This window comes from Carcharhinus amblyrhynchos, chromosome 9, assembly GCF_965287045.1.
Source record: "Carcharhinus amblyrhynchos chromosome 9, sCarAmb.v2.hapA, whole genome shotgun sequence".
NCBI lineage: Eukaryota > Metazoa > Chordata > Chondrichthyes > Carcharhiniformes > Carcharhinidae > Carcharhinus > Carcharhinus amblyrhynchos.
Genome location: NC_137332.1, coordinates 86,627,980 through 86,640,283, shown reverse-complemented (window position 1 = coordinate 86,640,283; position 12,304 = coordinate 86,627,980). Strand labels below are relative to the sequence as shown.

The 12,304-nt window shown below is 46.8% G+C and overlaps 1 protein-coding gene across 1 annotated transcript in view; it reads left to right on the top strand.

The window, feature by feature from the left end:
- The window catches only part of cacna1ea (calcium channel, voltage-dependent, R type, alpha 1E subunit a), a 516,576-nt gene that overhangs the window by 427,481 nt on the left and 76,791 nt on the right, over positions 1-12,304 (top strand). The window contains exons 24-25 of the mRNA XM_080196651.1: positions 4,310-4,369; positions 8,111-8,217. Coding sequence (XP_080052777.1) covers positions 4,310-4,369; positions 8,111-8,217 — 167 coding nt within the window. The remainder of the gene's footprint in view (positions 1-4,309; positions 4,370-8,110; positions 8,218-12,304) is intronic.

The window sequence follows — 12,304 nt, the reverse complement described above, 5'->3', positions numbered from 1 at the left end:
AAAGAACTGGAATGCTGGATAGAAAAGAAACTATATATATGATCTAAGTACCAGAAAGAAATCCCACAACACCAGTTTAAAGCCCAAACAGGTCTATTTGTAGCAAAAGCCGCAAGCTTTCGGGACAACCTGTTCCTTCATCAGGTGGCTCAAAGACACAATGTGTAATTATCCAACTCATTTATAAAATGATTAGTTTCGAATTTAGGACTAAATAAATTAGTTATTGAAGATTGTGACAGCGAAGTTGAAGTGCAAATAGGGAAACAGATTCTGGAGAGATGTTTTAATAACAGAGTTGTCGTGATGGGAGACTTCAATTTCCCAAACATCGACTGGAATATCCCTAGGGTAAGGGGTATAGATGGGGAGGAGTTTGTTAGGTGTGTTCAGGAAGGTTTCCTGACGCAGTATGTGGACAAGCCTACGAGGGGAGAGGCTGTACTTGACCTGGTACTGGCAAATGAACCAGGGCAGGTGATGGATCTTTCGGTAGGAGAGCATCTTGGATATGGTGACCATAATTCTATCTCCTTCACAATTGCGTTGGAACGAGATAGGATCAGGCAGGCTAGGAAGGTGTTTGTCTGGGGTAAGGGGAGATACGAAGAAGTCAGGAAGTTACTTGGACAAATAAACTGGAAGGAGGCGTTCTTAGGGAAAAGTACCGAAGGAAGGTGGCAGATATTCAAGGAATGTGTGTCTGGAGCTCTGAATGACAACGTTCCGATGAGACGAGGGGGTTTTGGTGGGTCGAGGGAACCGTGGTGCACAAAGGATGTGTTGAACCTAGTCAGGAAGAAAAGGAAGGTGTACAAGAGGTTCAGGGAATTAGGAGATGTTAAAGATCTTGAGGAGTATAAGGACTGTAGGAGGGAACTTAAAAGGGAAATTAGGAGAGCCAGAAGGGGTCATGAGAAGACCTTGGCGGGTAAGATTAAGGAGAATCCCAAGGCCTTCTATAAATATGTGAAAGGTAAAAGGATAAGAAGAGAAGGGATAGGACCTATAAAAGGTGAGGGGGGAAAGGTTTGTGTGGAACCAGAAGAAATGGCGGAGGTGCTTAACGAGTACTCCGCCTCAGTATTCACGGTGGAAGCCGATCTGGGAGATTTTGTTATGGATTTGCAGCAGATGGAAAGGATTGAGTACGTGAATATTAAGGAGGAGGATGTGTTGGAACTTTTGAATTCTATCAAGGTAGATAAGTCACCGGGACCAGATGGGATGTACCCCAGGATACTGTGGGAGGCGAGGGAAGAGATTGCAGAGCCCCTGGCGATGATCTTTGCGTCGTCAATGGAGACGGGAGAGGTTCCAGAGGATTGGAGGATTGCGGATGTAGTTCCTATTTTCAAGAAAGGGAACAGAGATAGCCCGGGAAATTACCGACCGGTGAGTCTGACCTCAGTGGTTGGTAAGCTGATGGAGAGGCTTCTGAGGGACAAGATTTACAAACATTTGGAGAGGTTTGACATGATCAGGAATAGTCAGCATGGATTTGTCAAGGGCAGGTCGTGCCTTACAAGCCTAGTTGAGTTCTTCAATAATGTGACTGAACACATTGACGAAGGAAGTGCCGTGGACGTAGTGTACATGGACTTCAGCAAGGCGTTTGATAAGGTCCCCCATGCAAGACTTCTTGAGAAGGTGAGAGGGCATGGGATCCAAGGGCCTTTGGCCTTGTGGATCCAGAACTGGCTCGCCTGCAGAAGGCAGAGAGTGGTTGTGGATGGGGCTTTTTCTGAATGGAGGTCAGTCACCAGCGGAGTGCCTCAAGGATCTGTTCTGGGACCCTTGTTGTTTGTCGTTTTCATAAATGACCTGGATGAGGAAGTGGAGGGATGGGTAAGTAAGTTCGCTGATGACACGAAGGTCGGTGGTGTTGTGGATGATCTGGAAGGATGGCAAAAGTTGCAGCAGGACATAGATAGGATGCAGGACTGGGCGGAGAAGTGGCAGATGGACTTCAACGCGGATAAATGTGTAGTCGTCCATTTTGGCAGAACCAACGGGATGAACGAGTACACTATCAAGGGCAGGAGTCTTAGTAGTGTTGAGGAGCAGAAGGATCTTGGGGTCCGGGTCCACAGGACTCTTAAATCGGCCTCGCAGGTGGAGGAGGTGGTCAAGAAGGCGTATGGTGTACTGGCCTTCATTAATCGAGGGATTGAGTTTAGGAGTCGGGAGGTAATGCTGGAACTTTATAAGACCCTTGTCAGGCCTCATTTGGAGTATTGTGCGCAGTTCTGGTCGCCTCACTATAGGAAGGATGTAGAAGCTATTGAAAGGGTGCAGAGGAGATTTACAAGGATGTTGCCTGGACTGGGAGGCATGCCTTATGAAGTTAGGTTGAGGGAGCTGGGACTCTTTTCCCTGGAGAGACGAAGGTTGAGAGGTGACCTGATAGAAGTTTACAAAATGTTGAGAGGAATAGATAGGGTGGACTCTCAGAGGCTATTTCCCCGGTTTGAAATGGTCGCTACGAGAGGACACAGATTTAAGGTGCGGGGAGGCAGGTTCAGAAGTGATGTTAGGGGTAAGTTTTTCACTCAGAGGGTGGTGAGTGAATGGAATCGGCTGCCGTCAGTGGTGGTGGAGGCGAACTCGCTGGGGTCTTTTAAAAGACTTCTGGATGAGTATATGGGGTTTAATGAGATTGAGGGTTATAGATAGGTCTGTAGGTTGGTAGGTGATGATGTGATCGGCGCAACTTGTGGGCCGAAGGGCCTGTTTGTGCTGTAGTGTTCTATGTTCTATGTTCTATTGTATCAAGGAGAAGGAATGTGGTGTTTGTCCCTGTAAGGGCAACAGGGCAGAGTAAGGGTCACTGGGGCTCAGAGAGGAAATCACCCCGGGGGAAGGGTTCTCTTAAACAGGAGGCATTCTAGAACTAGGAACATAGAAACCCTACAGTACAGAAGGATACCATTCAGCCCATTGAGTCTGCACCAACAAAAACCCCATCTATGCCCTATCCCCATAACCTCACATATTTATGCTAACCGACATATCCTGGGACACTAAGGACAATTTAGCATGGCCAATGCACCTAACCCGCACATCTTTGGACTGTGGGAGGAAACCAGAGCACCCGGTGGAAACCTATGCAGACATGGGGAGAATGTGCAAATTCCACACAGACAATGACCCAAGTCGGGAATCGAACCCAGGTCCCTGGAGCTGTGAGGCAGCAGTGCGAACCACTGTGCCACCGTGCCACACATAAAATTCCACCATCTCAAGTGGCGGGATTTGAACCCAAGTCCCTAGAATGTGAGCTGAGTTTCTGGATTAACAGTCTAGTGATAATACCACTAAGGCCATCGCCTCCCTAGCTGCAGACATGATGCTGCTCCTGCAGGTCCTTGTAAATAAATGCTTTGTTGTTCAAGAATGAAGCCTCTGAAAGCACATCATTACAGACACTCAAATATAATAATAAAAATACAAATATAATACTGGAAATCGAGCAACTGATGTCTTGATCGAAGCAGTTGGAGGGAGGATTGACAGTGATCTGATGAAGGTTGTGGTTCGATTGATCTAGTTTAACTTGGTGTCATGTTCAGTGCAGCATTGTGGGCCGAGGGGCCTGTTCCTGTGTTGTACTGTTCTATGTTCAAGACTAAACAAGGGAAGCATTCCTTACATAACAGCTGGAAGAAATCAAAACACAACATTATCTATAACAAGGGTAAGAGAAAACCTCAAATCTCATACACTGAGACTGCAGTGAGAAGCAAGATTTGGTTGTAGACATTAAGGCATTGAAAAAGATATTTCACAAATTGATAGTCAATGGGGAACAGCTTTTCCAACTACTGACTGATTATTATGTTACATTTAATTAAAGACTACCATTTTTAAAAACAGGAGGGGCCCAGTCAGCAAAGTCAATCTGTAGCAAAATGCAGCGAGTGGTGGATCGTCACATATAACAAACCCCAGTCACTTACAGCAGCTGTGTGTGTGTTTGTGTGAGTGGTGCATGTGCCCCCGTTTCAATTATTCTCTGCCTGATGTCCTCCATATTGAGTGGCCTTTTTGAGCTGAATGTTGGGATGATGTGAGCGAGAATCCCCTTGCAGATAGGAGAGGAATTGAGAAGGTACAGGTATCTGCAGGTGTCTGTGGGGTATGGTCCAGAAGCAGCAAGGGTCAGGTTGACCACTTGTTCTCTTGGCCAGCAGTTTGGGAAGCGGAGGAAGAACAGAGAATATAAACAGGGAAAGTGCCTCTGGAAAAAGTAATGTCATTTGAAACGATGAGTCCTGTTCAGTGACTGTTCCCTCTCGTTCTCTCCCAGGTGCTCAGGTACTTTGACTATGTGTTCACTGGAGTCTTCACATTTGAGATGGTGATAAAGGTAAAATATTTCATGATGGAATTCTTATCTTAATTCTCCTTTGTCTAACTGTTTTATCTACCTACCACAAAACTTATGGATCAATGCAGAAATTTAACATACCCAATACTTCTGACACTCATTGCCTTTTCTCTCACCATAGCGTCCAGTTGCTCTATCCTCTCTATTCACCACAGTGTCTAGTCCCCCAATACACTCATCCCCCACCACAGTGTCCAGTCTCTCTATCCTCTCCATCCCTCACCACAGTGTCCAATCTCTCTAAACCCTCTCCCCTCACTGCAGTGTCCAGCCTCTCTATCCACTCCATCCTTCACTGCTGTGCCCAGTCGCTCTGTTCTCTCCATCATTCAGCAGAGTGTCCAATCTCTCTATCCTCTCCATTCCCACAGAACAGTGTCCAATCTCTCTAAACCCTTATCCCTCAGAACAGCCTCCAGTCTCTCTATACCTCCCCATCCTTCCCCAGATTGTCCAGTCTCTCTATACCCTCATCCTACAATATAGTGTCCAGTCTCTCTATTCTCTCCATCCCTCACCACAGTATTCAGTCTCTCTATATCCTCATCCCTCACCAACGTGTCCAGTCCCTCCAGAATCTCATCTCACCACAGAGTCCAGTCTCTCTATTCTCTCCATCCCTCATCACATTATCCAGTCCCTCTATACTTTCTGTCATTCACCAGTGTCCAGTCCCTCTATACCCTCATCCTTCACCACACTGTCCAGTCTTTCTATACCCTCCATTCCTCACCACAGTGTCCAGTCTCTATCCTCTGCATCCTTCACTGCAGTGTCCAGTCTTTCTATCCTTCCCATACCTCACCACAATGTCCAGTCTGTCAAGCCACTCCATCCCTCACCATACTGTCCAGTGCCACAATACCCCCATTCATCACCATATTATCCAGTCTCACTTACCCTCACCGCCCCCCCCCCCCACAGTATTCAGTCTCTCTTTTCACTCATATCTCACCACAGTGTCCAGACCCCTATACCCTCATCCCTCACCATAGCATCCAGTCTCTCTACACCCCCAATCCCTCACCATAGTCTCCAGTATCTCTATAACCTCTTTCCTCGCTACTGTGTCCAATCCCTCTATCCCCTTCATTCCTCACCAGTGTCCACTCTCTGTATATCTTCATCCTTCACCACAATGTCCAGTCTCTCAATACCTTCATCCCTAACCACAGTGTCCAGCCTCTTTATACCCTCAGTTGTTCACCACAGTGTCCACTCTCTCTAGACCTTCAGCCCTCACCACAGTGCCCAGTCTCTCTATACCCATATCCCTCACCACAGTGTCCAATCTGTCTATACCCTCAGCCATCACGACAAAGTCCAATCTCTCGATCCTCTCCATCCCTTACCAGTGTCCAGTCCCTCTGTGCGCTCATCCCTCACCATAGTGTCCAGTCTCTCTATCCTCCCCATCCCTCAATATAGTATCTAGTCTCTCTCCCCTCATTCCTCATCACAGTGTCCAATCTCTCTATATCCTCACCCCTCACCAGAAGGTCCATTCTCTCTATATCTATCCCTCACCACCCTGTCCAGTATTTCTATCCTCTCCATCCCTCATCACAGTGTCCAGTCTCTCTATCCTCTCCATCCCTTATCACAGTGTCCAGCCTCTTTATCCTTTCCATCCCTTTGCAAAGTATCTACACTCTCTATACTTTCATCCCTCACCACAGTGTCCAGTCTCTCTATTCTCTCCATCCCTCACCATGGTGTCCAGTCTCTCTATACCTTCATCCCTCACCACAGTGTCCAGTCTCTCTGTACTCTCCATCCCTCACCACAATGCCTTATCTCTATACTCTTCATCCCTCCGGAGGTCTCTTTGCAACTTTCATTTCTTCCTTGAAAGGCTACCCAACCAATTCCTCCACATGTCCAGCTGGCTCAGAGGCACTGTTGCCTCAGAATGAGAAAGCTATTGGATAATAACCTGGGTTGATATTTCCAGTGTAGCACTGAGGGCATGCTGCACAGTCATGGGTGTCACCTTTCAAATGTTAAAATCTGCTGTTTCTGGAATTGTGAAAGCTTCCATAGCAATGTTCAAAGATCTCTCTGCCCTGGTAAATATTTATCCATCACTAAGTACTGAAATAGATGGTCTGAGCATTATTGTGTTGCATCTTGTTGGATTGTGATTTCCCTGTTTCCTTCAGTGACTTCCTCTTGAAACAAGTTCATTTCCCATGAAGTGTTCTCGGATGTTCTGAATTTGTGATGGATAATGTATGATCTTTCTTTCAGTGTTACCCTCTGCTCAGTGGTATTCTGTGCCAAATATCTGAATGAAATACTTTTTAACATCCATCTGCTTCACAAACACGGTTCAGGAGAAATCTGCCACTTTGAACTGTGGGATCAAGGTGTGATTTGAGACTCTCAGAATGTTCAATCTCCACAGGCACAACATTAAACTTTAGAAACAGTCACTACCATGCCCAACGGAAAAAAAACTACAGGCCACACCAAGTATAGGTTTAATGCTTAATGAAATTGGTCAATTAATTAGTGAAAAGGCAGGTAATAATCGCAAATAAAGGCAGGGCGGTACGGTAGCACAGTGGTTAGCACTGCTGCTTCGCAGCTCCAGGGTCCTGGGTTCGATTCCCGGCTCGGGTCACTGTCTGTGTGGAGTTTGCACATTCTCCTTGTGTCTGCGTGGGTTTCCTCCGGGTACTCCAGTTTTCTCCCACAGTCCAAAGATGTGTGGGTTGGGTTGATTGGCCATGCTAAGAAATTGCCCCTAGTGTCCACAGATGTGTCAGTTAGAGAGATTAGTGGGTATAATACATGGGGGTAGGGCCTGGGTGGGATTGTGTTCGGTGCAGACTCGATGGGCCGAAGGGCCTCTTTCTGCACTGTAGGGTTCTATGGTTCTAATCTGCTGAATGGGAAGCAGGCACCATGGCTTTACACAGGACATGTTCAACCTTATTCATTATTTCAAGGTAACATCACATTTTGACAATGAGGGAGCCGCGTGATACTGAGCACCTTCAGTTCACAAGGCCTTGGAGGCACCTCCCCAAAATGAAGGGCAGCAGTACCTAGGGTAAATGCACACAGACATATATCTGTGTCGCATTCTTCATGTAGCAAAAATATACTTCACAGCAGGAAAAGGGAAATAAGAGACAAGGTGATCAGAAAAGAGATGGCGATAAAGTAAGATCTTAAAGTCAGAAAGTAGGATCAGAAAGAGTTTCATCAATGATACACGTGAGCGGGAGAGGTTGGTAATTATAAAAGTGAAGATGATCACAGTGGATATGAAGGGGTTTAAACCTGAAGATGTGAATTGCAAATTGGTGGTGTTGCTCGCCTGGGAAGCAGTGAAGTTCCATGAGCTCAGTAGGAATGGTTCACGGGCTTCCTGCAGATTAGAAACTTGCCCACTCCTGTTTTCCACTGCTCCATCATTTTCAGCCACAGCTAAAGGTGCTCAGGGTCCAAACGCCTTACTTCTTCCCTTATCCCCTCATCTTCTCTCTGCAAACTATTCCCAAAAATCTGCCTTCTGGCTCAGCTATCCTGATATATCCTGAAATGGCTTGCTATTACATGTTCTGCCATGATACCCCTATAAAGGCTGATCTGTGTGTTTAGCGCTATAAAAGATGTAGTTTCAGTATAAGTTCAGAAAAAATTAAGAAGTGACAGAGCTGAAGTGTGAACTATACCTGATTGCTAATTTTAGTGCGATCCTTTCTCCAGATGATAGATATTGGTTTGATATTCCACGAAGGCTCGTACTTCCGGGACATTTGGAACATTCTGGATTTTATTGTAGTGAGTGGGGCCCTGGTCGCATTTGCGTTCACGTAAGTGACCAATAGTAATCAGAATGCTGGGTCAGGTTACGCTGCATGTTTTGATTTGATTTGATTTATTATTGTCACATGTATTGGTATATAATGAAAAGTACTGTTTCTTGTACACTATATAGACAGACAAAGCACACCGTTCATAGAGAAGGAAATGAGAGAGTACAGAATGTAGTGTTACAGTCATAGCTAGGGTGTAGAGAAAGATCAACTTAATGCAAGGTCCATTCAAAAGTCTGATGCAGCAGGGAAGAAGCTGCTCTTGAGTTGGTTGGTATGTGGCCCCAGACTTTTGTATCTTTTTTCCGATGGAAAAGGTTGTTAAGTACCGAGTACGACCAGACATGTAAAAGTGGGGGAATGGTTAGATACAAAGTAAAGCTCCCTCTACACTGCTCCACCAAACAATCCCGGGACAGGTGCAGCAGAGGGTTAGGTGTAGAGTAAAGCTCCCTCTACACTGTCCCACTCCCAGGGTAGCTACAGCACGGGGTTAGATACAGACTGAAGCTCCCTCTACATTGTCCCCATCAAACACTCCCAGGACAGGTGAAATTTTAGGGAAATGCACCTGAGCGTTCCCATCCTGGGAGTGTTTGATGGGACTGTGTAGAAGGAGTTTTACTCTATATCAAACCCTTTGCTGTGCCTGTTCTGGAAGTGTTCGGTGGTGTGGAGATGCCAGCTTTGGACTGGGATAAACAGTGAGAAGTCTTATAACACCAGGTTAAAGTCCAACAGGTTTATTTAGTAGCAAAAGCCACTAGCTTTTGGAGCACTGCTCCTTTGTCAGGTAAGTGGGAGTTCTGTTCACAAACAGGGCATATACAGACACAACTCAATTTACAAAATAATGATTGGAATGCGACTCTTTACAGGTAATCAAGTCTTAAAGGTACAGACAACATGAGTGGAGAGAGGCTTAAGCACAGGTTAAAGAGATGTGTATTGTCTCCAGACAGGACAGTTAGTGAAATTTTGCAAGCCCACGCAAGTCATGGGGGTTACAGATAGTGTGACATGAACCCAAGATCCCGGTTGAGACCATCCTCATGTGTGCGGAACTTGGCTATCAGTTTCTACTCAGCTACTCTGTTTTGTCGTGTGTCGTGAAGGCTGCCTTGGAGAATCCTTACTTGAAGATCAGACACCGAATGCCCATGACCACTGAAATGTTCGCCAACAGGAAGGGAACAGTCTTGTCTGGTGATTGTGAGTGGAGTCACTCATCCGTTGTCGTAGCGACTACATGGTCTCCCCAGTGCACCATGCCTTGGGATATCCTTAACTGCAGCATATCAGGTAGACAACATTGGCCGAGTTGCAAGACTTTGTACCGTGTACCTGGTGGATGGTGTTCTCACGTGAGATGATGGCATCCGTGCCGATGATCTGGCATGTTTTGCCGAGGTTGCTGTGGCAGGGTTGTGTGGTGTCGTGGTCACTGTTCTCCTGAAGGCTGGGTAGTTTGCTGCAAACAATGGTTTGTTTGAGGTTGTGCGGTTGTTTGAAGGCAGGAAGTGGAGGTGTGGGGATGGCCTTGCCGAGATGTTCGTCTTCATCACTGATATGTTGAAGACTCCGGAGAAGAGGTCATATCTTCTCCGCTCCAGAGAAGTACTGGATGACAAAGGGTACTCTGTCCACCGTGTTCTGTGTTTGTCTTCTGAAGAGGTCGGTGCGGTTTTTCGCTGTGGTGTGTCGGAACTGTCGATGAGTCGAGCACAGCATTCTGTTCTTATGAGGGCATCTTTCAGCACCTGAAGGTGTGTGTTGCGATCCTCCTCATCCGAGCAGATCCAGTGTATACGGAGGGCTTGTCCGTAGGGAGTGGCTTCTTTAACATGTTTCGGGTGAAAGCTGGAGAAGTGGAGCATCGTGAGGTTATCTGTGGGCCTTGCAGTATAGTGAGGTGCTGAGGTGTCCATCCTTGATGGAGATGCATGTGTCCAAGAATGCAACCGATTCTGGGGAATAGTCCATGGTGAGTCTGATGGTGGGATGGAACTTGTTGATGTCATCTTAAAGTTGTTTCAGTGATTGTTCACCATGAGTCCAAAGGAAGAAAATGTCATTGATGTATCTAGTGTATAGCGTTGATTGAAGGTCCTATGCAGTGAAGACGCCTTATTCGAACATGTGCATGAAGATGTTGGTATATTGAGGTGCAAATTTGGTCCCCATGGCTGTTCCGTGTCTCAGGATGAGGAACTGGTTGTTGAAGGTGAAGACATTGTGGTCCAGGATGAAGCAGATGAGTTGAAAAATTGCATTTGGAAACTGGCAGTTGTCGGCGTTGAGTACTGAGGCAGTTTCAGCAATCCATCGTCGTGGGGGATGTTGGTGTAGAGTGCTGAGACATCCATTGTGACAAGGAGTGCTCCTGGTTCAACTGCTCCATGCGTGCTGAATTTCTGTAGGAAGTCCGTAGTGTCGCAACAAAAGCTGGGGGTTCTTTGTACAATGGGTTTCAGGATACCTCCGACATAGCCAGAGAGGTTCTCGCACAGGGTGCCATTGCCTGATACAACTGGACGGCTGGGTGTGTTTGCCTTATGTATCAACGTGGGATGAGAGCACAGAGGGTGCTCTGAAGGTCTTGATCAATCAAAGGTCTGGATCAAAGGTTTTGATTAGTCTGCTGAGTTGACGGGTGTGTTCTGTGATTGGATCTGCGGGTAACTGTCTGCAGTGTTCCTCGTTGTTCAGTTGTCGGTACACTTCTTTGCAGTAATCCGTTCAGTTCAGTAATCCGTTATGACGATGGCCCCTCCTTTGTCTGCTGGTTTGATGACAATGTTGCGGTTGGTCTTGAGAGCGCGGATGGCGTCGCGTTGTGCTTGGGTGATGTTCGGGGCTGTCTTGTGAGTGCAGCTGATGAATCTGGTGTTGACGTACCTCCTGATGGCTTGAGCATACATGTCAAGACGAGGGCAGCAGTCTTCCGGAATAGTCCAATACAACTTTTCCCTCTTCGTTTGCTGCATGCGGATCTTTCTGTCGGCTGTTCTGGTTCATTGGCTATCTCATTGTGTTCGCTGTTGGCCTCTTGGGGTTTGTGGAAGAACTTTCGCAGCCTCATTTGCCTGATGAATTCTTCTGTGTCCGCTGCGAGACTGTTGGGGTCTATTTTGGTGGTGGGGCTGAAATTGAGCCCTTGGCTGAGAACTTCGATTTCATCTGGTTGAAGTGTGTAGTCCGACAAGTTGACAATAAACTTCCCTGCGGTGGTACTGTTTTCTAATGTGGTGCCGGGGGAGGCTTGGTTGCTGCTGGTGGTGATGCTGAGTTTCTCAAGTTTCCTGTTCTTGGTGTACATGTAGATGGTGTAGTTTCTTTGTCTTACCTGCTTGGCAGAGTTTCGCAGCTGGTCTGTGTCCTGAGCGCAAGTTGAGAATATGAATTCTATCTTGGTTTCCAGGATGCGGCATTTGCTATAGAGCTAGTTTATGAGGTGGTTGAAAGTCCTGTGCGGCGAAGAGGTCTTGTTCGAACCTGTGCATGAAGATGTTGGCATATTGAGGTATGAATTTGGTCCCCATGGCTGTTCCTGAGACCATCCCCACACCTCCACTTCTTGCCTTCAAACAACTGCACAACCTCAACCAGACCATTGTCTGCAGCAAACTACCCAGTTTTCAGGAGAGCAGTGACCACAACACCACACAACCCTGCCACAGCAACCTCTTCAAGACATGCCGGATCATGGACATGGATGCCATCATCTCACGTGAGAACACCATCCACCAGGTACACGGTACATACTCTTGCAACTCGGCCAACGTTGTCTACCTGATACGCTGCAGGAAAGGATGTCCCAAGGCATGGTACATCAAGGAGACCATGCAAACGCTATGACAACAGATGAATGAACACCGCTCGACAATCTCCAGACAAGACTCTTCCTGTTGGGGAACACTTCAGCGGTCACAGGCATTCAGCCTCTTATCTCCGGGTAAGTATTCTCCAAGGCAGCCTTCACGACACACGACAATGCAGAGTCGCTGAGCAGAGACTGATAGCCAAGTTCCACACATATGAGGACGACCTCAACTGGGATCTTGGGTTCATGTCGCACTGTCTG